Source organism: Gopherus flavomarginatus, chromosome 19, assembly GCF_025201925.1.
Source record: "Gopherus flavomarginatus isolate rGopFla2 chromosome 19, rGopFla2.mat.asm, whole genome shotgun sequence".
Lineage (NCBI taxonomy): Eukaryota > Metazoa > Chordata > Testudines > Testudinidae > Gopherus > Gopherus flavomarginatus.
Genome location: NC_066635.1, coordinates 21,990,712 through 22,012,940, shown reverse-complemented (window position 1 = coordinate 22,012,940; position 22,229 = coordinate 21,990,712). Strand labels below are relative to the sequence as shown.

Sequence of the window (22,229 nt, the reverse complement as noted above, 5' to 3'; positions counted from 1 at the left end):
GGCCTAAATTGGAAGTGGTCTGTGAAACTGGATTACTCCCTTGCCTTTTGGTATAAGGGTGGCTCGGATTAGCTATTTCCTTGCAGATGAATCATTCAGAATGAGGATTCCCTCTGGAATCCAGGCTCCTGGCTGCAAACACCTTGCTCTGTTGTTGCCCTGAGTGTTTTTGGATCTCTTGGGCATTTGTTTGTTTTGTGTCTCTGTGTGAAAACTGCTCCACTTCCCTGCTGTAGCCTAGGGGTTGGCTTCTTCTCCGTAGGTCGGCGACGTCTTCAGCAAGCAAAGGGCCCTGAAAGAGCTGCAGCTCATTGCCTCGGACCCTGATGAAGATTACTTGTTCAAGCTGCCTGACTATGAAGCCTTGGACGGCTTCCTGTCGGTGTTGGAGAGAAATATTTTGGGTACCTCAGGTAAAAGGCAGCAGTGTCCTGCCACAAACAAATGCTCCCGTTCTCTGTAGCCTTCACAATGAAGAGTGCTGTGATTTTGTAAATAAATGTAAACAAAGCTCCAACCCTCAGACCACTAAAGACCTTGTTCGTTATCTGCCAAAGCATCACAAAAACAAAACAAAAATCAAATCAGCTGAAATTCCCTGGGTAATAATTCCCCAGAGGCTTCCCTTGCTTGAGGCAGCCTGAAGGGGAGAAGACAGATCCTTTGCCATTTGAGCCAACCTCCCCTTCCTTTTATACTTTGCCCCAAGTGACCTGTAACTACAACTTCCAGTTTTAAGGGACTCAGAGGATTTAGCAGGTTCTGAGAGATGCACACGTGCACCCAAGATCCAGTGCTCTGTGACAAGGTGCCTCTGCTCTCAATCATGGGCTGGGCAGATTGCTTCCATTGAATGCTGTTCTGCCACGAGTCCTTGTCATGTACGCCTTGTACACAGTAGGTTGCAGAGTTACTACCAACCCTCCTTCTCAGAGACATGTCTTCCATAAGATCCTTTAACGTGCTGCCGGGAATGTCTGCTGTGAGCGTAAGGTAAGTTACACCTGGAGCTATGTAGTGGTTGAACAACTCAGAATTCCATTTCTGTTCTAAGGTGAAATCCTCCTCCCACTGAAGTCAATGGTAAAACATGCATTGATTTAGATGAGACCAGGGTTTCACACCTAGGATATATCTACACTGCTGTTGGGAGGGGCATCCAAGCTAGCTCGGTAAAAGTACCGGTATAGGTGCAACAGCACAGGGTGTCAGCCCAATTACAATCCCATCCAGGTCCCTGGGTATATCCTTTGGCAGCTCGCCCATGCTGCTGCGCCTTCAGTGCTCTATTTAGCGAGCTAACGCAAACAAAGCTATCTTGGGGATGGCTATCCATGCTGCAGCCACACTTCCCAATTGCAGTGTAGCTACTATACCCTTGTCTTAAGTCCGTACTTTAGTCTGACCCGCTATGGGCTGAAAGATGCTGAATGTGTGAAGCCCTGGGGCTGGTTCTTCATGGCGTCCTGGCCCAGGGCACTGCTGCAAAGCATATTTTCACTTTTTATTTCTTTTCTCCTCCTCCCCCTTCATTTCTTGTTTCTAGCGGCATATCAACCAGAGGCAGGATCTGGCTATGAAAACCATAACAATAACAACAACATGGAGGATGATGACAATGATTCATGTAAGCGATGAAATATCTTGTCAAGGGATTGTGCTGTTGGATATCAATTGGGCTGGTCTACACTACGGGGGGAAATTGATCTAAGATACGCAACTTCAGCTACGTGAATAACATAGCTGAAGTCCAAGTATCTTAGATCGAATTACCTACCGTCCTCACGGCACAGGATCGATGTCCGCGGCTCCCCATGTCGACTCCGCTACCGCCGTTCGGGTTGGTGGAGTTCTGGGATCGATAGGAGCTCGTTCGGGGATCGATATATCGCGTCTAGATGAGACACGATATATCGATTCCCGAGAAATCGATTGCTACCCACCGATACGGCGGGTAGTGAAGACATAGCCAATGATTAGCGTAGCCTAGGGTCTCCCTGTGTTGCTGAGGACAGCTGCACTCTGGATGCTGATACGGCAATTGCAACTTTGCAGTTTCACGCCCATTAGCTGGTTAATGGTTAATGAGATGCATTTCTCACAATGCTGGAATAACGATGGTCCTAGTCAAGACCTCTGAACTCCTGACCACCTCCTTCTAAATCATTCTTTTCGTGTCCTGGCAGACTCAGGGACAGAAATCGCCATTGTTCTGGATGGATCAGGGAGCATCGATCCTGAGGATTTTGAAAGAGCCAAGGCTTTCATCTACAACATGATGAAAGCGTTCTATGAGAAGTGCTTTGAGGTACTCTCTTCTTCACTTATTGGTCTGCAAATATGGCGGCCACTGCACTTTATTAGCATTGCCCCTTTGGCCCGAGTGACTAGCCAAAGTTCGGGGCATTGCAGGGTTGTTTCTGTTAGGATAAGATATCAGTGATACGATTTAGGTGTGTTCTTGGTGTCATTACCTTATTTACACAAAATGCACACACAGTCTTGCTTCCCTGAACACAGTAGGAACAAACAGCAGTCGGCCGTTTCCTGGCTCAGAAGTCCCCAGGTCCTCAGCGAACTTTGTGCTCAAGAATCTCTGTCCCTCTGGTTCCTCATAGGATCAGACTCACAACTGCTTCTCCTGGCGTCCTGCCTACAATACCCACGTCCTGCAACTGATATCTTAGCCCCAGCCTTTGTACCCAGGGAAACCCCTGTTGAACTATCTGGTTTAGCTCTGGCCTGCCATGCAGCCTGTTGCCTTGGGCAACCATCCCCATTGTCTCCAGCTGTTTTATTGTACCAAAAGGTCTTGATTGCTCTCTCTGTTGAGCCTGAAAGAGAGCTTGGCACAGCCATTGGTTCTAACACAATCAGTGAATGTCATTGGATCCAAGAGTCCCCTGCCGGCAGCCATTAGCCCCTTTCTGCATAACACCATTTCTATTTATTATTTGTGTTGTGGTAGCTCCTGGAGGCAAAGGCCCCATTGTGCTCGGTGCTGTACAAACGTAGCCTTGAAGAGCTTTACCTTGTGCAGTGATCTCATCAGCGGCAGGCCAGGTTAGTCCTTTGAGGGGAGAGCTCCAAAGGAAAGCCATGGTGCAGCAAAGAGTGCTGATGATTCAGGACAGTCCCATATAATTCCCTCTGCAGGCTGGAATGTATGGCAAAAAAGCAAGATGAAAACAAAAGAACTTAAAAAACAAACCTTCCTGTCCTTGTCTAAAGCTCTCCTCTGTCTGATCACTAAATACAGAACAAAATATGAATCTGATGGTGGCTCTAATTTTTCTGAACTAACATAACTTTTCTTTTCTTCTCTGTGTTCATCTCTTTAGTATATAGGTGCAATTTCTGCTGGAAAAGATTTTACTTTCTGGCCCTCCTTTATAGATTCATAATAGACTGTAAGGCCAGAGAAACCATTTTGACCATCTGATCTGATCTCCTGTAGAACATAGGGCATAGGACGTATCTGAATTAATTCCTGTCTGAGCTAGAGCAGAACTTTTAGAAAAACATCCAATCTTGATTTAAAAATTGCCAGTAATGAAGAATCTACCACAACCCTTGGTAATTTGTCCCACTGTTAAAATTGTGCCTTATCTCCAGTCTGAATTTGTCTTTTCCCATTAATGCCGTTCTCTTCGTTGGGATTTCTTTACTGGTTGTTTCTGAGAGCTCCAGTCCTCTGGATCAGCTATCAGTATTGAACTCTTACCTGATGCTTCTTTCCAGTGTGATTTTGCCCTGGTGCAGTATGGATCTGATATCAGAACTGAGTTTAACCTGCAAGACAGTTGGAACGCTAACGCTACCCTCCAGAATGTTCAGAACATCACCCAGTTGTGCAACGTGACCAAAACAGCATCTGCCATTCAACATGTGCTGTAAGTAACAACATAAGAAATGGCGATACTGTATTGCTGAGGCACTTTCTGAATAGATGCGTGAACATTTGGGGCCCAGATCTGGTCACATTTCCTTAACTGGCCAGAAGGGTCTCTACTGAGCAGTGTGAGGCACTCCTTCCTCGACAGGACACTGAACATATTTTACATGTTATAGCACTTTCTGACTCTACCAGTGATGATGGGGCTGCCTCAGTGACCCTGGTTATCCAGAGGCTGCAGATACCCATGGGACTGGGAAACCAGAGGAGTCAGGCCAATAGACTAGGAGATTTGTCTTCCCTCGGCCTGTGCTACTGGCTTGCACCTCCTATTTTAGAGAATGTCATCTGGCCTGCTAAAAGCCAGTAGACAATGTGAGACCTAATCCCTGGCCTGGGGCACCCAGAAGACAATGAAAAGAAAACCTGGAAAGCATCTGGAGATGCACAATACAAACCTGAAGAATGGAACCAGGATTTGAGCTAATCAGGATACAGTTAATCAAGCTGTTACATGTTCTCAGTGGAAAGCTCTGGGAATGGTATATGGAGCTTTTAACTCTAGGCTGAAGGACCAAATCCAGCCCAGGTTGGGGGTGACTATGAAAGCCTTTACCATGTGTGAAAGCAGCAGTGGCTGCTAAGAGGCTTATGTGAACTGAGATATTGGTATCTGTCCAGTCCGTACTGGGATACATGTCCCCATCCCAAGAGCCACCACCCCAACTGGAATAAACTAACTCCCTTCTCACAGCCTCAACACAGAGGGCAAGAACTGAGTAAACATGAGGAGTGCCATCTCCCTCTGGCAATCATATTAGCATGTATGGTGGGGGGGAAGGTGGCGGGGCAATGTCATTTCCAATACCACTACCTTTACTCGAATGGATAGAACAGGGATCTGAGAGTGTGGACTAACCAGAGATACTTTCTGTCTCCAGAGCTGTTGACTTGGCAATTATCCTCAGCACTAAATTCACTGCGGGAGGGGCAGGGGGTGTCTGGTCATTTTTGAGTTATGTATATATGAAAGGAAAAGTCCTGAGGAATTAAGTTTCTGCTCTGGGCCTTGGTACAATTATTAGCCAGAAATTCATAGGAATTTCAACAGATCTGTGGGGTCATCCCCCTGCCCCAAGAAACTCATCCTGTGTATGACAATTTTAACAGGGATTCTATCTTCAATGAGAGCCAGGGGTCCCAGAAAAATGCTGCTAAAATAATGGTTGTGCTGACAGACGGGGAAATATTCCTGGATCCAATGAATTTAACAACGGTGATAAATTCACCTAAAATGGCAAGAATTGACCGTTATGCCATTGGGGTAAGTTTGGAATATCCAAAGGCTCTTGTTCTAATCTGTTCCCCTGAACGTAGCTGATATCCCTCATTAGAGAGCAACAAAGGGGAGAGAAAGGAAAAAACTGACCACATGGCAACTTGGTAAGTGATGGAAATGAGGAGCATGTATAAAAATGAATCGGTGGAAAGTAAAACTACCTCACCAAGTTAATAATATGATCAACAGGTAAATAAAATCCAACTCAACTCCGTGGAGTGCTGCAGTTTCAAGTCTCTTGTAGACTTCCTCTCCCAGCACTCACATCACCCTTTCCTCAGATGCCTTCACTCGTTCCTCTCTCTTTCCATGTCACAGCTAAGTTTCTCTACCTCACCGTTAAGGCCTACGCAACTTCCATCCTCACTTGTATCCCCACCCTTGTTGACTCCCTACACCTCTGCTGTGTTCTGATGTCTGCTATGCCCAGTCATCTTTGATGCTCCCATTTCCTGCCCACCTTCTCTCACATATGACCATTTTGGTTTGCTTGCCCTGTGTCAGGCATCTTCCATCTCAACATTTAAATCTCTCCTCCAGGGGCCCACTGCATTGTGTTCATACTGCAAAGTTTACTGTAAATTGTAAAGCCAGTGGGATCCGTTCAGTATATATTTTAAAAAACACACTAAGGTAAGACAAGTCCAGACGCTGCCTTCAGTCAAGGCATTGAAAGAGGGGAATGGTACATCATGATTCCACAGGATGTTGGAAGGCCATAAGTTACAGTGAACAGATAAAAGTTTATAAAACCTTTCCTGAAAATCTATGGTTTTCACAGCTGAGTGGGGGGAATTTAGCCACACAACTCCCATGGAAAGAAACAAATGGAAATACTAATTCTTTCTTAGTTCATCACAATCAGCTTTATCAGTCAATGCTGCTGTTTGGTCCTTAGAGAGGTAGGGACAGCCTTGAGGCATTTTGCATCTTCGCTGTCTACAAAAATATATCTTATTCAAGCTAAAAGTGCCTCTAAACTTGGCAGAATATTTCCCCTTCAGTACCAAGCTTAATAAAAAGGGGCTTTAATGGAAATGAACTATTTTTTTAATTTTAAATTGACTCTATTTTCATCTTCAAAGAAACAAAATGTAGCAATAGGAGCTCAACTTTGTTCAATATTCTTATTATCCATAGCAGCTCCCCAGGGACTGGTAACTGGGCCACTGGCATCAGTTATCTGAAACAAAAACACCTTTGTTCTAGCTGGTAATTACCTCTGGAGAAAGACTGGTTCAAAAGGCATTATATATAGGTGAAGGAAGTTTTATTCTGTACATGGGTTTCAGGAGCAGAACATTTGGAGTTTGCATTACAGAAAGGAGATAAAAAGTTTATTACGGAATTTTTACAAGACCGAGACACCAGAAATCAGGACACATTAATTCTGTTAGCAGGACTAAACTAATGGATAGTCTGATTTCTAAACAAATTCAGACTAGTAAGTCTTTAGCAGAGAGTTATATGGAGAAGTTTTAGCTTTTAAATTTGCCCCTTCTCTGAAGCTAGAATCTACTTTTCAGCAGATATGACATTAGCCTGTTATGTGGAACTGTTTCCTAAAGGCCTGATCCTAGGAGGCACAGAGAACATCCAACTTATTGACGTCAGTCGAAATTGCAGCTGCCGCGAGCTCTTAGGAAACTCACTGGACTGAGCCCCAGTGCAGATTCCTGGGGTTTTATAACCCCCAAACAGATGCAGTTAGGTAAAGTCACCATTTTTCCATCAAAGTGCTGCTCTTCTTCATTGATCTTGGTCTCTGTCATAGGTGGGAAAAGCATTTAACAAGCCCAATGCCATAAGTGAGTTGCGGCTGATTGCCTCTGATCCCGATGAAAGTCATTTATTCCGGGTGACCAACTATTCAGCTTTAGATGGGCTCCTTTCAACCCTGCAGCAGAAAATCATTGCAATAGAAGGTGAGGGCAAACTTCTGTACCTTGTCATCCTGTCTGAGTAATAATGGGAAAATGGCTCACTACGTCCTCTTCTGATTCTCAGGCACGGCAGGCGATGTTACAGAATATGAGCTGGCGCAAACTGGTTTCAGTGCACAGATCTTGGACAAGGCAAGTGCCTGCTGCAATCTCACTCTGGTAGATGAGCGCATGGTGCTGTTTATTTTGCTTTTGAGAGGCTTGAAAGAATTGATTCTCTGTATTTCCTACGTAATGACACACACTACAGTTTGAGAACCAAAAGAGTCAAATCTCCATTGCACCCCAGAGCCTGTTTCACTGGTACCTCTTGATTACATAAAGATTTCGCTTGTGTATGCTCGCTAGCTGGTATATCTGATTTCAGTGTCTAACACGTGTATCAACTAGTACTTGATAGTAACTGCTGTATCTTTACCAAAATTAACTCTATTTCATGCAGACACCTTGGAGTCAGGGGATTTAGATTCTGTTTCCCACACTGCTGGTTTTTATTTGGCCCTAGGGTAGATTGCCTCACCTCTGTGCCTCAGATTTCCCCTCTCTGGAATGGGACTAGAAGTGCCAGTCTAGATCCGGGGGGAGCTGTAGGGCTGAAAACACTGATATTTGCTAAAGTGCTTTGAGGTCCTTGGGCACAAGGTGCAAGAGAAGGGCAAATGATTATCATTCATTCCTCTCTTCTATCTTTCCGTATGTGAACTCTACAGCAGCACATACTGGTTGGAGCTGTGGGGGCCTATGACTGGTCTGGTGGAGTTTTGCTGTACGACTGGGTAACCAAGATAGCCACTTTCCTGAATGAAACTAAAGAAGCAAAAGAAGCAAAATACGGCTACCTAGGTAAATAGCACCCCCGCCACCCCAGGGACAATCTGATTAGGTGGTGGCTCCAATCCTCCTCCCAGAATAGTTAATGGGAGAAGGATCAGGCCAAATATACCAATGTGTGGATGGTGTTTAGTGGACAATGTGCTAGCGTTGAAAGCATTAACCCAAAGAACAGCAAATCTCACAGGAACTGGCTGGATCTTTATTTCCTGCAGCTGGGAAAGGGACTCTGCCGGAAGCACTTTCCTTCTTACCCAGCAGCATAGTGGTCATTTTTACTGATATATTATGATACACCATGGCATCGTTTGCATCTTGTTAATATGCATGTGTTTACTGTATAACGACTCTCAGAATGATTGGAATTTTTTTGGAGCCTATGGGTAAATATTTCATGTGCAGCAGATACTGGAGAGCAAACAGAGCCTCAACCATTACAAATCTTGGCCTGGAATGGTGTAAAATGTTTGCTTATTAACACAAGTTCTTTATAGCATCATGAGTCCTGTACCTCCTGATATTTGACTTAGCTTCAAAAATCTCTCAATTTAGTTTTATGTGCTCTGGACTGTGTGTCTTATATACCCACACAATAATGCTTGTGCTATCTTCTCCCTGTCACATAAACCCAGTGAACTTTATTTTTCTGCATCCCACAGGGAGTATTGCTTCCTTCACCTTCATGATGGCTTTTTAACCTGTCAGCCTCGAGAGGCAATTAAAGCCAGGACCAACATGTGTATATTTCACATAACCATTCAGGATCTGTGATTAAATGCTAGGGATGTGTTCAAAATTTTGTTGAGTGTTGCTACTGCAGAGCCATTTACACGCTGGTGCTACAGTTGTTGTTGCCCATTGGGGCACTGCGGCTTCAAATTCAATCAAGAGACTAGGCATCACAAGCTGTTAAGAGGGAAGACTTACGAGCTTTGTTGGCTTTTTCTCTCAGACAAGTAACCATCACCTGTTATTTCCTAATCAGTCTTTTAAGTGAGATGGTATCAGACCAAAACCATGGACCACAACAGCCTCAAACTTTGTGGATTTTTGGTTCCTGCTCCAGATCTAGATTTGAATTCCATTACCTGTGGCGGGCATGGGCCAAGCTAAAATCCCAGATCCAAAGTTTGTGTCATTGGCTCTTTGGCTCAGCGATAAAGCACCGTATTGATCATGTGTCATTTCTGCTCATTGTCTAAATGCACAGGGTACAGTGTGGCTGTGGTGAATGCACAGGATGGTGCCTGGTATGTGGCTGGAGCTCCACAGCACAGCATGACAGGGAAAGTGCTGGTGTTTAAGAAAGATGGCTCAAAGCAAATCCTGCAAGGAGATCAGGTACCCATGCTTTGCTCAATCTTTGCCAATCAAGTGGGTTGACAAAGCACTAAGTCCAGTGGAAATAGATGGACTCCACGTGTCTTTATTGAAATGCAGCCATTACAGACCATTTTTCAGCATGTGCTTTCTCTAATCAGAACTTCCTCTGCTTTCTTCTAGAGGCAGATCATCAGCTGGTGTAAAGTATCAGAGGACACTTGATTTCAATGGGCCTGTGGAAACTTACACTAGCTGAGGATTTGTCCCCTTCCTTGACTTCTTGTAGACTTTAGAGATGGCAAGAGCAGAGAATAGGAAGCAGACTGTATACCTTTGTTCATCCATAAAGTTTTGGGGATGTTAGAAAAATTCAGACAACTAGTGTTGTAGATAGCTGAGGGAAACGACTGGGGAAAGAATGTAAGCCCAGTTTGGATAAGAGGGAGGTTTGAAAGAAGTTCAGATAAATGGGGTTTGACTATCAGTACATTCTGATACCTGACCCCTCAAAAAAAAATCCATTTACTCCAACTGGAAAAGGTATCCTCCACCGCCCGTTGTGAAATTGTTGGATAGTGATACTGGTGCTGTTACTCTGGTTACTGGGGCTTTCCTCAAAGATGGCTCATTGTGATAATAGGAGTCATGAAATGATCCATATATAGACAGAGGGACAGATGACTATGCAGAAATTTGTAGTTCTGTAAAGCACCTTGACAGGTGCAAAGGGCACCAGAGAAGGCTATTATTATGAAATTATTGTTTGTTGAGAATTCCAGTGTAAAACCTGACTCTTTCTGGGGTGCAGGTTGGGTCTTATTTTGGCTCTGAACTCTGCTCTGTGGACGTGAACCAGGATGGGAAGACAGACTACCTTCTTGTGGGAGCCCCGCTTTATCACATCCATGGGGAAGAAGGACAAGTTTATGTGTATCAGCTTAAGGTAAAGACACTGGCTTCAGCAGTTCTGACTTGGTGGGAGCTTTCCCAACAGTTCCTTGAAATACTTCTGTTACCACATGCTAATGGTGACAAATAAAACCCTTATCCTTGGTGCTTTTCCTGTATAGTCTCTCAATTACATCCATTTGGTGCCCATGCATAACTTGTGGACTGTCTTGTTGTATCAGAAGACCACAGAATGATCAGTCCTGTCTCAGTTACTGCTGAGACTGTGAAAGAGAAACTCTGTAACAGAAATGGCGATATCTTTGTGGCCTCTTGTAGATTTATTACACAGCATGATGAGAAATAAAAGTTTGTGAAATTGTTTCCATCTCCCATCCCACCTGTTATTACGGACCCTGTCCCATAGAATGGAGCACTTTCTGTTCTGATTATTTTGTAGCCGTTTTTTTCCATCCCCCATAACCACTCTGTGAAACAGCATTCCTTATAATGATTGTTTTATATTAATGTACATGTCAACTGCTGTTGGAACAGCTTCCAGGGGAGTTCCCCAAAAGTAGATCAGTGAGCATGCCCATCTGCTGAGTTCATGTACAGGATACACAGCATACAGTTCAGGAAGATGGTTCATGCTACATCTCTGCTTTGAAATCCGGTGTTATAAAACATGCTGTACCTACTGAGTTATTAAAGAGAAACTAAACTGAAACCAAAGTGAGAGTGAATGCAAAACTCTTGTTTAAAAAGAAAAATGGTTGAAGCTGGCAAATCAGTAATAGAACACAGGGGACTGATTAGCCTAGACTAATACATATGCTTTTTAAAACAAAATATTTGACAATCACTTCCTCCTTTGTTTCCTCACTGAACCCTTTTGTTCTGTGTATACCTTGCAAGTGCTGATGACATTGCTGACACCACGTAAGTCTTGTCTACACTAGGAAGGTGACCTATTGCTGCTGATACCTTTAGCTGAACCAGAACTGAACGACAGTTTAACTGGAAATGTAGACCCAGACAAACCATGTTCAGCATCGCTTCAGAAGCAGCTAATGAGACTTGCGTAGGGCACTTCTAGAGTGGCTGAAAGCAGCTGGTGGCCTCACAGCACGTTCAAGACATCTGTCAATAGCCAAGTAATGCACCTCCCCATTGAGGCTTATTTCTACGAAGCAGTCTGGGAAATGTGATGTTTTCAGCTACTGTAGAGCAGACTGCAGACCTGAGGAATTGGCTGTTGCTTTTACTTGGAAGGCACTCAGATACTATGGAGATGGCAATATAAAATCTTACGGTGGATCTGTAGTGTTTGGATGTTGGTGAGTAGTGCAGGAGCAGCTGATTTCCAATGTTTTGGTTATTTTTATTTGTAAGGGTGCAGATGTACCCTGGCTCCTGCTCTCATTGACTCCAGTAGCAGACCTTCAGAGGAGTCCTTTAATTTATTGTTTAAAGTTTTGTTGTTCACCTTCGATCCTTACTATTAAAAAAACCCTGCTTTCAGGAGCAGTAGGAATAACCTCTTGGTGTTTTTCAGAATGGTTTCTTCTCCTGTGTGGGACATTTAAGTGTCCAGGCACCATCTGCTTTTGCAAGGTTTGGGTTTACTGTGGCCAGCATTGGGGACATCAATAAGGATGAATATGTGGACGTTGCAGTTGGAGCCCCGCTTGAGGATTGGCTTTTGGATTCTTCTACCTTTGGCAGCATTTACATCTATAATGGTGATAAGAATGGGATCAGGAGCACCTTTTCTCAGGTAGGGAGGAGTCCAGTGTGAATCATACGTGCACTGAGGGTTTAATGGGGGGTGGGGGGAAGAGCATGCTCTTCTGGTAGAGGGTTCAGAGTCAAGACTCTTGCATTCTATTTTAATTACTGACACTCTGTGCAGCTAGTAGCAAGTCACCTGGCTGCCCCGTGCCTCGATTTACCCATCTCTAAAATGGGGATGTTAATAATTCCTGCCTCACAGGGGTGTTTTGGCAATCTAATCCAGGCTTTTATCCAGCCTGGCTTTCCACTTCTTGCACGAGCAGTTCCTTTTACTCTGGAAAATCACCTTATTACTAATTAAACAGTGAATCAGCCTTGAAAAAAGAAGTGGCGTGCTTGATAAAGCACTGGGGATTTTTCTTTTAATCTGAAACCAGCTTGAATTTGCTAATTTTCATGAGAGCCACCAGACTCAGCTCATTCTCAGGTTTGCAGTTTCCTGCTTACCAAAAATGCTGCAGACACCAGAGTATATCACTGGTACTCAAAAATCTCATTGTATGTGGATCAAAAGATACTCCATCTGTGGTGAATGCAGATTGGAGGTATGGGTGAGAAACGTGAAGATTTGTGCCAGGTGACTTGTGTGAAAGAGACTCTGCAGGTTTGACTCAGCAGAGCTGCTTTTTAAGCTCAGCTGGCTGGCAAAGTCCTGCATCTTGGCAAGGGGTTAGACTAGATTTCCTTTGTGGTCCCTTCTAACCCTATAGATCTATGATTCTAAAATGCCCACTTGAGAATGTGGGTTCCACACCTACTGACTAAACACCCTCCATTAGCAAGTCTGCCTGTCCGTTGCAGGAAGTGTATCTGAAGAAGTGGTTTTTTTTACCCATGAAAGCTTATGCCCAAATAAATCTATTAGTTTTTAAGGGGTCACCAGACTCCTCGTTGTTGCAGAAAGTGGGAATGAGCGACAGGGGATGGATCACTTGATGATCACCTGTTCTGTTCATTCCCTCTGGGGCGCCTGGCACTGGCCACTGTTGGAAGACAGGATACTGGACTAGATGGACCCTTGGTCTGACCCAGTAGGGCCATTCTTAAGTTGTTAGGGTTCCCTATCCTGGATAGGTCAAAAATGTCACAGGGTGTCACTCAGAGCAGTCCCATGTTAACTGGAGAAATATCCCATCTTAGATGTGTTGATCTTTTCCTCCCACAGAGGATAAGAGCAGCTGAAGTTGCTCCAGGTCTCCAATATTTTGGACAGTCCATTGATGGTGGTTTTGACTTCACTGATGATGGTCTCATAGATATCACCGTGGGATCGTTTGGAAATGTAACTGTGCTCCGGTAGGTAGCGATTACACCTGTACTCTAGATGTTGTTTAGTGATTCCATTATTGTTCAAAGTATCGCTGGGACATATATTAGTTATTCTGTTGATAAAGAAGCTTCCTAAATCTTTCTCTGTTATGTAAAGGCTTTAGGTTAAGTTAGAAACCTTCTGCCTTTGAACTTCTAATGCAGAAAGAACAAGTATTAGTTACTAAACTTGAATCAATTGTAATGTAGGGCTTCATTGGCCCCTATCTTTGTGCTCACAATCCTGCATGTGCAGTTTAGGTCCATTAGACATGTAAATAGCTTACAAACTTCAGTTAATACCTGGACATCTAAATGATCTTATGTAGGGTGGGTACATTTCACAAGGCATGAGGTTTAATTTGCACCTGCATTTTTGCTCCTGGAAAATGAACTGCACGTGAAAATTAGAGAATTTGCACCAATATCTATGTGAGTTGCCCTGAAAACCTGGAAGAGGTACAAGTACCCAGATTTACACCTGCAATTCAATTACAGGTACAAAAATGGAAACCCAGTTTTGAAACTCTTAGGCCTGGTCCACACTACGCTGTTAATCGATTTAACGCTGCACCCGTCCACACTACACTGCTCTTTTTTATATCGCTTTAAAGGGCTCTTTAAATCGATTTCTGTACTCCTACAAAACGAGAGGAGTAACGCTAAAATCGATATTACTATATCGATTTAGGGTTAGTGTGGACGCAAATCGACGTTATTGGCCTCATTCTTTTACAGTAGCTACCCACAATGCACCGCTCCAGAAATTGACGCTAGCCTCGGACCACAGACGCACACCACCGAGTTAATGTGCCTAGTGTGGACACGCACAATCGACTTTATAATATCTGTTTTATAAAATCGGTTTTAGCTAATTCGAATTTATCCTGTAGTGTAGACGTACCCTTAGTCCACAGTGTTGGTGGGTTTAGATAATCTGTTCCTTTGGATTTTGAGATTTCACTGCGTTCTTGACATTCCCAGCCAAAGGTGGAAATTTTAGAAATAGACCAGTCTGGCCCAGCGCTGTTTGTCTGCTGAGATTTCAAGAAGGCAGAGAATATCAAGTGAAATAGTATAGAGCCAGTTTACAATTCTTGCTCCTTGCTGATAGGTGCTCCTGGAATGTTTCCCCTGTAAAGCATCAGTCTGGAAATTATACTTATGTCCATCTTGTCTACCTGCTTATCGGTTCCTGTTCTTCCCCTCCAGCTCCAGACCAGTTGTCAGATTTGATGTCACTATGAGATTCACCCCGGAGAGAATATTCGTTTTCCATAACAATAGCATCATTACTGCAGAGTTGTGCTTTAATATGAGCTCACCTTTAGAAGCATCCCAGCAAGGTAATGAAATATGAATAATAATGAGACCATAAGCTGCAGGCCAGGGCTGTCATGAGGATTTGGGACTCTGACTCTAGAGGCTGTTCTGCACAGTAGAAGTATAATGTTTCAGGGCCACATTCCAATATACAATTAATGCAGAGAAATAATTTCTCTTGTTAAAAATCAAGGAGCCAAATTCGCTGCTGGCATAAGCAGATGCAGCTCTATTGTGGCTGGTGAAGTTGCACCTGGTTAATCCAGTAGAGAATGTGGTGCTAAGTTGCTGTACTACTTGTTTTCCCACCAATCCTTCATGATTGCTTATCCCTCACATCCCGGAGGTGCAGCTGTGGTAGGTACACTTGGCAGCAGCTTGACGCCACACACAAAGCAAGAAGTTCTTTGGGTAGCGCCCCTGCGGATGCTCCATTTGGGCACAGGGGCACTGGTGCACCTAGAGTGGAGCACCCGTAGGGGGACAAATCTAGAAGTTACTGCACGGGGTGAGTAACTGTTTCATCCCATTACTCAATTTAGCACATTTGGTAATTTGTTTCATGCATCTTTAATCCTTTAATTCCTACTTCAACTTGTGTCTTAGAGTCTAACCCTTTAGGATTCCTTTAGCAACGTGCCTAAACCTAATAATGCATCTGTTTCCCATGGTTTGTGGGCATCACTTTTTCCCCATCCAATTTAGAGCTCTGATTGCACTTTGTTCACAGACTTCAGTTTCATTGATCCCATGAAGGGTGTCTCTGAATTCACAAAAAATCCCAATCTGTGCTTCCAGAGATTTGGCACTTATCCATTCGCTACACTGTGGACTTGGATGTAAGGATGAAGAAAAAGAGAGCCCATTTTGAGGATCAGAAATCCACTCTGAGCCAAGCAAAGAAGGTCAATGGACCTGTGTGTGCTGAGCTGCTGCTCAACATACTGGTAGGTGATTTAGGTGCTTAGCTCCGAAGCTGGGATGGAGTCACTTCTACCACAGTGAATGATGCCACCCCTGCATTGCACATCTCTGTTGAGGAGACAATTGTGGTAGCTCTCCTGGGAGCGCCTCCACATAATGCTTCAGAAAAAAAACAGAACAGAAAGGGCTAGGTATGGAATCTGCCTCAGAATGAACCTATCTTGAAGCAGCAGATGGATTGTGAAGGGATGGAGGTTAATTTCAGGTAGACTTGCTTTCAGGTCCTAAGTAAAACAGCCAAGGGGAAACAGCTCCTTCTCAGAGCTGTGTGTTGCACCTGTAACGCTAAGAGATGTAGAAGGTTGTGTGGTGTAGACAAAGGATGGTACATGTGACTATTCCCAGCTCTGCCACTGACTTCAGTGTGATCTGGTTTGAATCAGATCAACATTTCATGGCTCAGTTTCTCTATTTGTAAAAGAGAACTAACGACAGTTACCTGCCTTTCTAAATTACTTGGAGATTTATGTATGAAAAGTGCTGTACAAGTGCTAAGTGTTACATTCCCCCCCCCGCCCTCCTCCAGTAAGTAACTGGAAGCAGACAGGACTCCAGTATAATTTTGTGTAGGTTTCACAGCTTGCGTGCAGCACTTGATGAATAAAGGAATCTCTGAATAACTGAACGGGAAAATGTAATTCCAAGGCTATGCCTAGAATTCTGGGATATTGGCATTAGCTGCCTAGGAGTCCCTATACAGTTGACAGCAACGGTGCCCAGCCATTTGAATGTGCCTAAGACTGCCTCTGCAATGAGATTCTGTTCAAGTGAAACGTCATGTCTGTTAGAAAAAGGGATTTTAAGAACTGAAGCAAACAGACATCTCTGGCTTCTTACCCCTCTGTGCTTTATTGTCTGATGGCATTTGGAAAGTTACACGTTAGGATATAGGCCAGTTATACAAAGAATCACTGATGTACAAACACTGATTTACATTCTAACAGCCCCATATACCTGTCATGCCTACACATTTTTCTTAATTTTGTTTTATTACAGCCGTGTGATTATGACTGTTTCTCTAGCATTACTCTCAAAGTCAGCTACCAGCTCTCTAATAGCAATGAGAACATGGATCATCCAGCTCCCATGCTTGATATATACCGGGAACCTGAGGCATATTTTCAGGTAATAAAATACATTCCTAGAAGCAACTGGCCCTCTTGCGCCCCAACATTCAAAGCCTTTATCATAAGAAATCTTGGCATTGTGCATTTCTTAGCAAATGCATGTCTTTTCCCTACGCCTGGCTAAAGGCAATATGACCTAAGAAGACTTGAAAAAGGTACTTGCCGGGGCCCAATTTTCCTCCAAGGAGTTACCTGTATCTGGTATGGAGAAAATCTGGTCCCTAGGTTCTTTTCCCAACTCGGCCACTGACTCACTGTGTAACTTTGGACAAGTGATGTTCTTCTTTGAGTGATTGCTCATATCGATTCCAATTAGGTGTGCACGCGCTGCATGCATGGATGTCGGAAACTTTTTCACCTAGCAGCACCTGCTCCCTGGTGCGCCCCCTGAGCAGCCAGTCATTGAGGTAGGGGTATACCTGCACCTGTCTCTTGCGAGGGAAGGCTGCTACGACTGACATGCACTTGTGCTAAACTAACTAAGGAAAACAAACACTAAATAAATAGAGCTCGGGAAACGTGGAGAGCTTTCTGAGCAAGACGCCAAAGTTCCAACGACCATCACAGGCGGCAAGAAGGAACTGAGGAGGCGCCAGGTCGGCAGGGTTATATATAGAGCGCTATAGAGGTGTCACTCCAGGGGGCTCCACAGCTGACCCAACGGGCGCTACTAAGGGAAAACTTTCTGACAACTGTGTATGCACCCACCTAATTGGAATGGATATGAGCAACACATCTCGAAGAACAACAGTTACGAGAAGGTAACTGTTATTTCTTTCTCTGTGCCTCAGTTTACCCATTTACCAAACGGGGACAGAACCCACCTCAATTGGAAAGGTGGTGAGGAGTCATTAGTTAATGTTTGTGAAGTGCTTTTGCAGATGTAAAGCTCTATGTTATGTAGTATTATTAAGAGCTATTATTTGAATGAAGATTTCTTTATTAACAAAGTGGTATAATTTTCTATTTTAAAAGAGGTATTTTACAATATCTTCTAAATTATATTTTGAAAAAAATCTAAATCAGAATTTGGGGCATTTCAGCTTCTAATTAACTGGTTTTAACCTGTGGTTTTTGTCTCATGGTCTCTCATTTATATTTTATGAGCAGGGGAAATTCTTATTAGCTAATTTAGCTCTGTTTTTGAAACTAGCCAGTCTGGAATTTAAATCAGTTTCTGACAAATGCAGCAAAGCTCTATGATGAGGCAGCATTTTCCTGTTTATTAATATGATAACTCCGGTCACAAATCAATATCTAATAAATATGCCATCTAGATGAATCATGGCAATACTTTGCAATGAGTGCTCATGCACCATTACGTAGTATTATATTTCTATTCAGTTTGATCATCTAAGTTGTAGTGGTGATAGACTGATTTGCTAGCAACCAAAGCACCCATCACCTAATGGTTAATTATCACTGGACTGCTATGACAGTATCAGCTATAGATGCCAGATTTATATTGGAGGATCAAATTGCTGATAAAAAATACTGGCCATTTCCCCTGATTTGGTTCTTCCAGAAAAATCAAATCAGACTCATCTGTAAAACATGCAGTGTGTTTGGAACTGACCTGAACATAAGAAACTTTCGTTTTTAAGTCTGTATAGCATTTCTAGAAATGAACTTTTCTACTTATTTTTTTTCCATTTCTTTACCTTGTAAGAAAGTGATATTGGCATTTAAATAAATTAAGATAAGGAGAAAGTAAGTCAAAAATAATATGGTCAGACTGATTCAAAAACTAGAATAATATTTCAGCAATGAAAGGGGAATAATAAAAAAGTAACTTACACGATTTGGCCACAGAATGGTTCAGATGACTCCTAGTGGACGAATGGAAGGATTAACAACTAGCATCTCTTTCTAATGTGCTGAGAATGCTGGATTGTGAAGGGACCCAGAGGAAATTACCAGAATTCTGACCTTGTCCCCACTGAAGGTATTTCATGTTGCTGTGAAGCCTCCTATTAGTCCCTTTTCTGGCAATCCCATCATAATTCAACAGTTACCTGTTAGTGAGTCCTGCAAGAGGTTTGCCCCTTAGATAGGGTTATGCGAATCCCTGGTTTTGGGGAAAGGGTTCTTGTACATGTGAGTGTACGTGGTTTTTAATATGCTGCCTCCCAGGAAAAAAAAAAGAGAGGAAAAAAAGTCCCATTAAAACCAGGGAGTTCTGACCAACTAGTCTGATTCCATTGCAGTGGTTCCCACTCCTCTGTCTAATTTCAGGTGCCTTACAAGAAGGACTGTAATAACAAAGCTATCTGTGCTGCGAACCTAACCTTGAGAAGTCAGACTCAGTGAGTTGAAATGGTTTTACTATAGATTTCATTTTGGGTATTGCTATAAAATGACATATGGACTTTGTTAAAATAATTTGTGTTTTTGTCTCCCTTTGTTACATTAACATTGATAAAGTATAACACATCTGTTTTATTTCTCATGCTTGCTTATAGGAAGAAATTAGTGGTAGGGGACACCAAGGAGCTGACCATGGACATTTCCCTAGTTAACAGTGGAGATGACTCCTACATGACAACCATGGTCTTGAAATACCCTAGAAATCTACAGTTTAAAAAGATGATCCCAAAGGTGAGATCATGGAGTGGCTGTCTGGTTCAAAACCAGGATGGTAAGGGACTGCCAGGGTCAGAATCCATTGTTATTCACTCACTGCCCAGGAAAATTCTCTTGAAATAAATGCTTATTTACTAAGGATGTCTTTTTGGCCAGTGGCAAGGTAGCAGCCTGTAAAGCTCATCTACAGGTGCTTTATTAAGGTACATCATGCACAGAAAAATAGGTAACGCTCTCTTGTATACTTTATCAGGAGTTATGCATGAGTAAACTGTATTCTTTCAGAAGCCCTGTGGCCTAATGGACTAAACACAGGACTGGGAGTCAGGAACTTCTGAGTTATAATCCTGACTGCCTCTGACTTGCTGGGACTTTGACCAACTCATGTAACAGCTGTCTCACTTTTCCTAGCGAGGCTATTTAACTACTGATAAATGTTGAGAGAATTTTTTTTCCTTTTATGGGCTGTAGAGAACCTTTCAGTGATTTGAGATCCAGATAGTTCTTTGAGTGTTGGTCCTTACATGTATTCCATACATGGGTATGCATGCACACCATGTGCTTGAGATAACATTTCTAGCAAGTCGGGTCCATTGGTTCGTGCCTCCCATTGTTTTCCTTGTGCTCTGAACAGAGCGTTTACGGAGTGGTGCAGACCAATGCTGCTCCAGTTCCTTCTTAACTGCTGCATGGACTGAGTTGGAATCCTGTGTCCGAAGCTACTTTGGTGTTTATTCTTCAAAACCTGTGTATATACTGTAAATAGTTTTTTATTATTCTTAGTGGTGTTCATTTGTCTAGTTAGTGTAAATTAGTCCTACTCGAGTCCCTGACTCAGGGAGCTTCTCCCAATGAACGACTATGGCCAGAGACCAGCGATTTAAGGGGGATCTTCTGCCCTGGTTCCTTCTCTGTGAGCAATAAACACCAGTATTGCCTACACTGCCTTGGGGAGGCTCACATCTCCACTAAGTGCAACATTTGTCGCTCCTTCCCTCTCAAGAGCTCTGACTAAAAGAAGCATTTCATGGAGAAAGCCTTGAGACCCAGACCTGGGCCAAGTGACCAACTTTTACAATGACCTCAGTGAGTGGGCAGTGCCCCTCTGAGCCTGAGCAGAGGAGTTGAGGCCAGAGCTGCTAAGAATGGATAGGCTTCTCATTAGGAGCAAGGAGCACTCTCAAACGCAAGGAAAAATCTGCTCCTAAACCAAAAGATCCCTCCCCCATTCTGTCCAAGTCTGGTGAATTCTCATGCACAAGTCCTAAGGACTTAGGTCTGCTCAGACCTGTTAGGCATGAAGGTCTAGCACAAAATAGTAGAGATACGTTGGTACTAATTTGGGTTCCGATACACTAACCCAAAGAATCAGCACTGTCTGGGAGCTACAGACTTAGACTCTGCTCTGGTGCTGGCTTGGCCTTGCAAGGAACCACTGTCCACCATAACTAGGGGTGCACCGGATCTGTCAGTCCCAGCCATTGGAACATCCTGCACTCCAGGACAGACTTCTTGGAGGAGATGGAAATACTCCCTATTTCCATGCAGCTGGAGCATTCATCCACCAGTATTGATGACTTGCCGATTGAACTGGAACCTACCTTCTCATCTGCTGAGTTGGAGGCTCCAGAAGGTCTTAGATCTGTCCTCCACCCAGATATGATTATCCAGGGGACCAGTGGTACCCAACGCCATGGGATCCCCCTCAACCAGTTGACTCTTCATACTGGCATCATTGGGGTCCATGGGATCCCTATGCTAGACACTCTAGATCTCTGCATGAATCCCACCTACCCTCTCCTTGCTGACACCAACCAGCTCCTTCAGGGTACAAAAAAGAAAAAAAATTGAGCCAAATCTGCTGAGACTGATGGTACGGACAGGTGAATCCTCCCGATGCTAGATGAGGTGGTTATTCAGTCTTTGCCATCCTTGCCTGACATCTATAGGCAGTATCAAGAGCTCTTGCAGTGGGTGGCAACTGAGCTCCAGATCCAATCCAAGGAGGTACAGGATACTCAGCATAGATTCCTAGACTTTCTGCATTTTTCTGGTCCTAGTCAAGTGGCCCTTCCTGTTAACAGATTAAATTAAGGTTTAGGGTATATAGGAAGGTTATTTCTGAGATCAGGAACACCGAAAGCAAATACTAACTTTCTAGCTTCAGAATTACCGAGAACAGAGCTTGGGCTATTATAAGCATTGGATTTATTCAGTATATTAAGGCCTGTGACAAAGTTCCTCCTCTGCATTGGTGGGTCCTGCGCTTACTGGCAGATTTGCTTGCCTCACAGATTTACCCTGTGGGTCAGGAAACAGCCCAGAGACCTTCCCTTCTGGTAGAACCCACAGTCCGGTCAACTCCCTCTGTGTTTGATCAGGAGTTGGGAGGTTTCGGGGGAACCCTCTACTCCGGGCTCCAGCCCAGGGCCCTGTGACTGCAGCTGTCTAGAGAGCCTCCTGGTACAGTTGCGCGACAGCTTCAACTCCCTGGGCTAATTCCCCATGGTCTCCTCCCAACACCTTCTTTGTCCTCACCACCGGACCTTCCTCCTGATGTCTGATAACGCTTGCACTCCTTAGTCCTCCAGCAGTGTGCCTGCTCACTCTCCACTTCTTGCATGCCTCTTGCTCCCAGTTCCTCACACGCACTTCCTCTCCTCTGGCTCCCTCCGGCCTGACTGGAGTGAGCCCTTTTATAGCATCAGAGGGGCCTTAATTGGAGTCAGGTGCTTAACAGCCTCACCTGACTCTTAGCAGGTTAATTTGAGTCATGTGTTCTCATTAGCCTGGAGCAGTCCCTGCCCTGGTCACTCAGGGAACAGAAAACTGCTTATCCAGTGGCCAGTATATCTCCTTTTGACTACTCTGCTGTTCCCAACTGGCCT

At 43.8% G+C, this 22,229-nt stretch overlaps 1 protein-coding gene across 3 annotated transcripts in view; it reads left to right on the top strand.

Moving 5' to 3' along the window:
• ITGAE (integrin subunit alpha E) overlaps nucleotides 1-22,229 on the top strand; it is a 53,971-nt gene that overhangs the window by 16,530 nt on the left and 15,212 nt on the right. For all 3 annotated transcript variants that reach the window (XM_050929667.1, XM_050929668.1, XM_050929666.1), the window contains exons 10-26: nucleotides 263-413; nucleotides 1,547-1,627; nucleotides 2,187-2,308; nucleotides 3,742-3,893; nucleotides 5,066-5,219; nucleotides 7,009-7,159; nucleotides 7,242-7,309; nucleotides 7,888-8,020; nucleotides 9,219-9,349; nucleotides 10,140-10,274; nucleotides 11,778-11,999; nucleotides 13,182-13,312; nucleotides 14,537-14,670; nucleotides 15,446-15,594; nucleotides 16,628-16,756; nucleotides 18,994-19,064; nucleotides 19,221-19,356. In XM_050929667.1, the coding sequence (XP_050785624.1) occupies nucleotides 263-413; nucleotides 1,547-1,627; nucleotides 2,187-2,308; nucleotides 3,742-3,893; nucleotides 5,066-5,219; nucleotides 7,009-7,159; nucleotides 7,242-7,309; nucleotides 7,888-8,020; nucleotides 9,219-9,349; nucleotides 10,140-10,274; nucleotides 11,778-11,999; nucleotides 13,182-13,312; nucleotides 14,537-14,670; nucleotides 15,446-15,594; nucleotides 16,628-16,756; nucleotides 18,994-19,064; nucleotides 19,221-19,356 (2,250 nt within the window). The remainder of the gene's footprint in view (nucleotides 1-262; nucleotides 414-1,546; nucleotides 1,628-2,186; nucleotides 2,309-3,741; nucleotides 3,894-5,065; nucleotides 5,220-7,008; nucleotides 7,160-7,241; nucleotides 7,310-7,887; nucleotides 8,021-9,218; nucleotides 9,350-10,139; nucleotides 10,275-11,777; nucleotides 12,000-13,181; nucleotides 13,313-14,536; nucleotides 14,671-15,445; nucleotides 15,595-16,627; nucleotides 16,757-18,993; nucleotides 19,065-19,220; nucleotides 19,357-22,229) is intronic.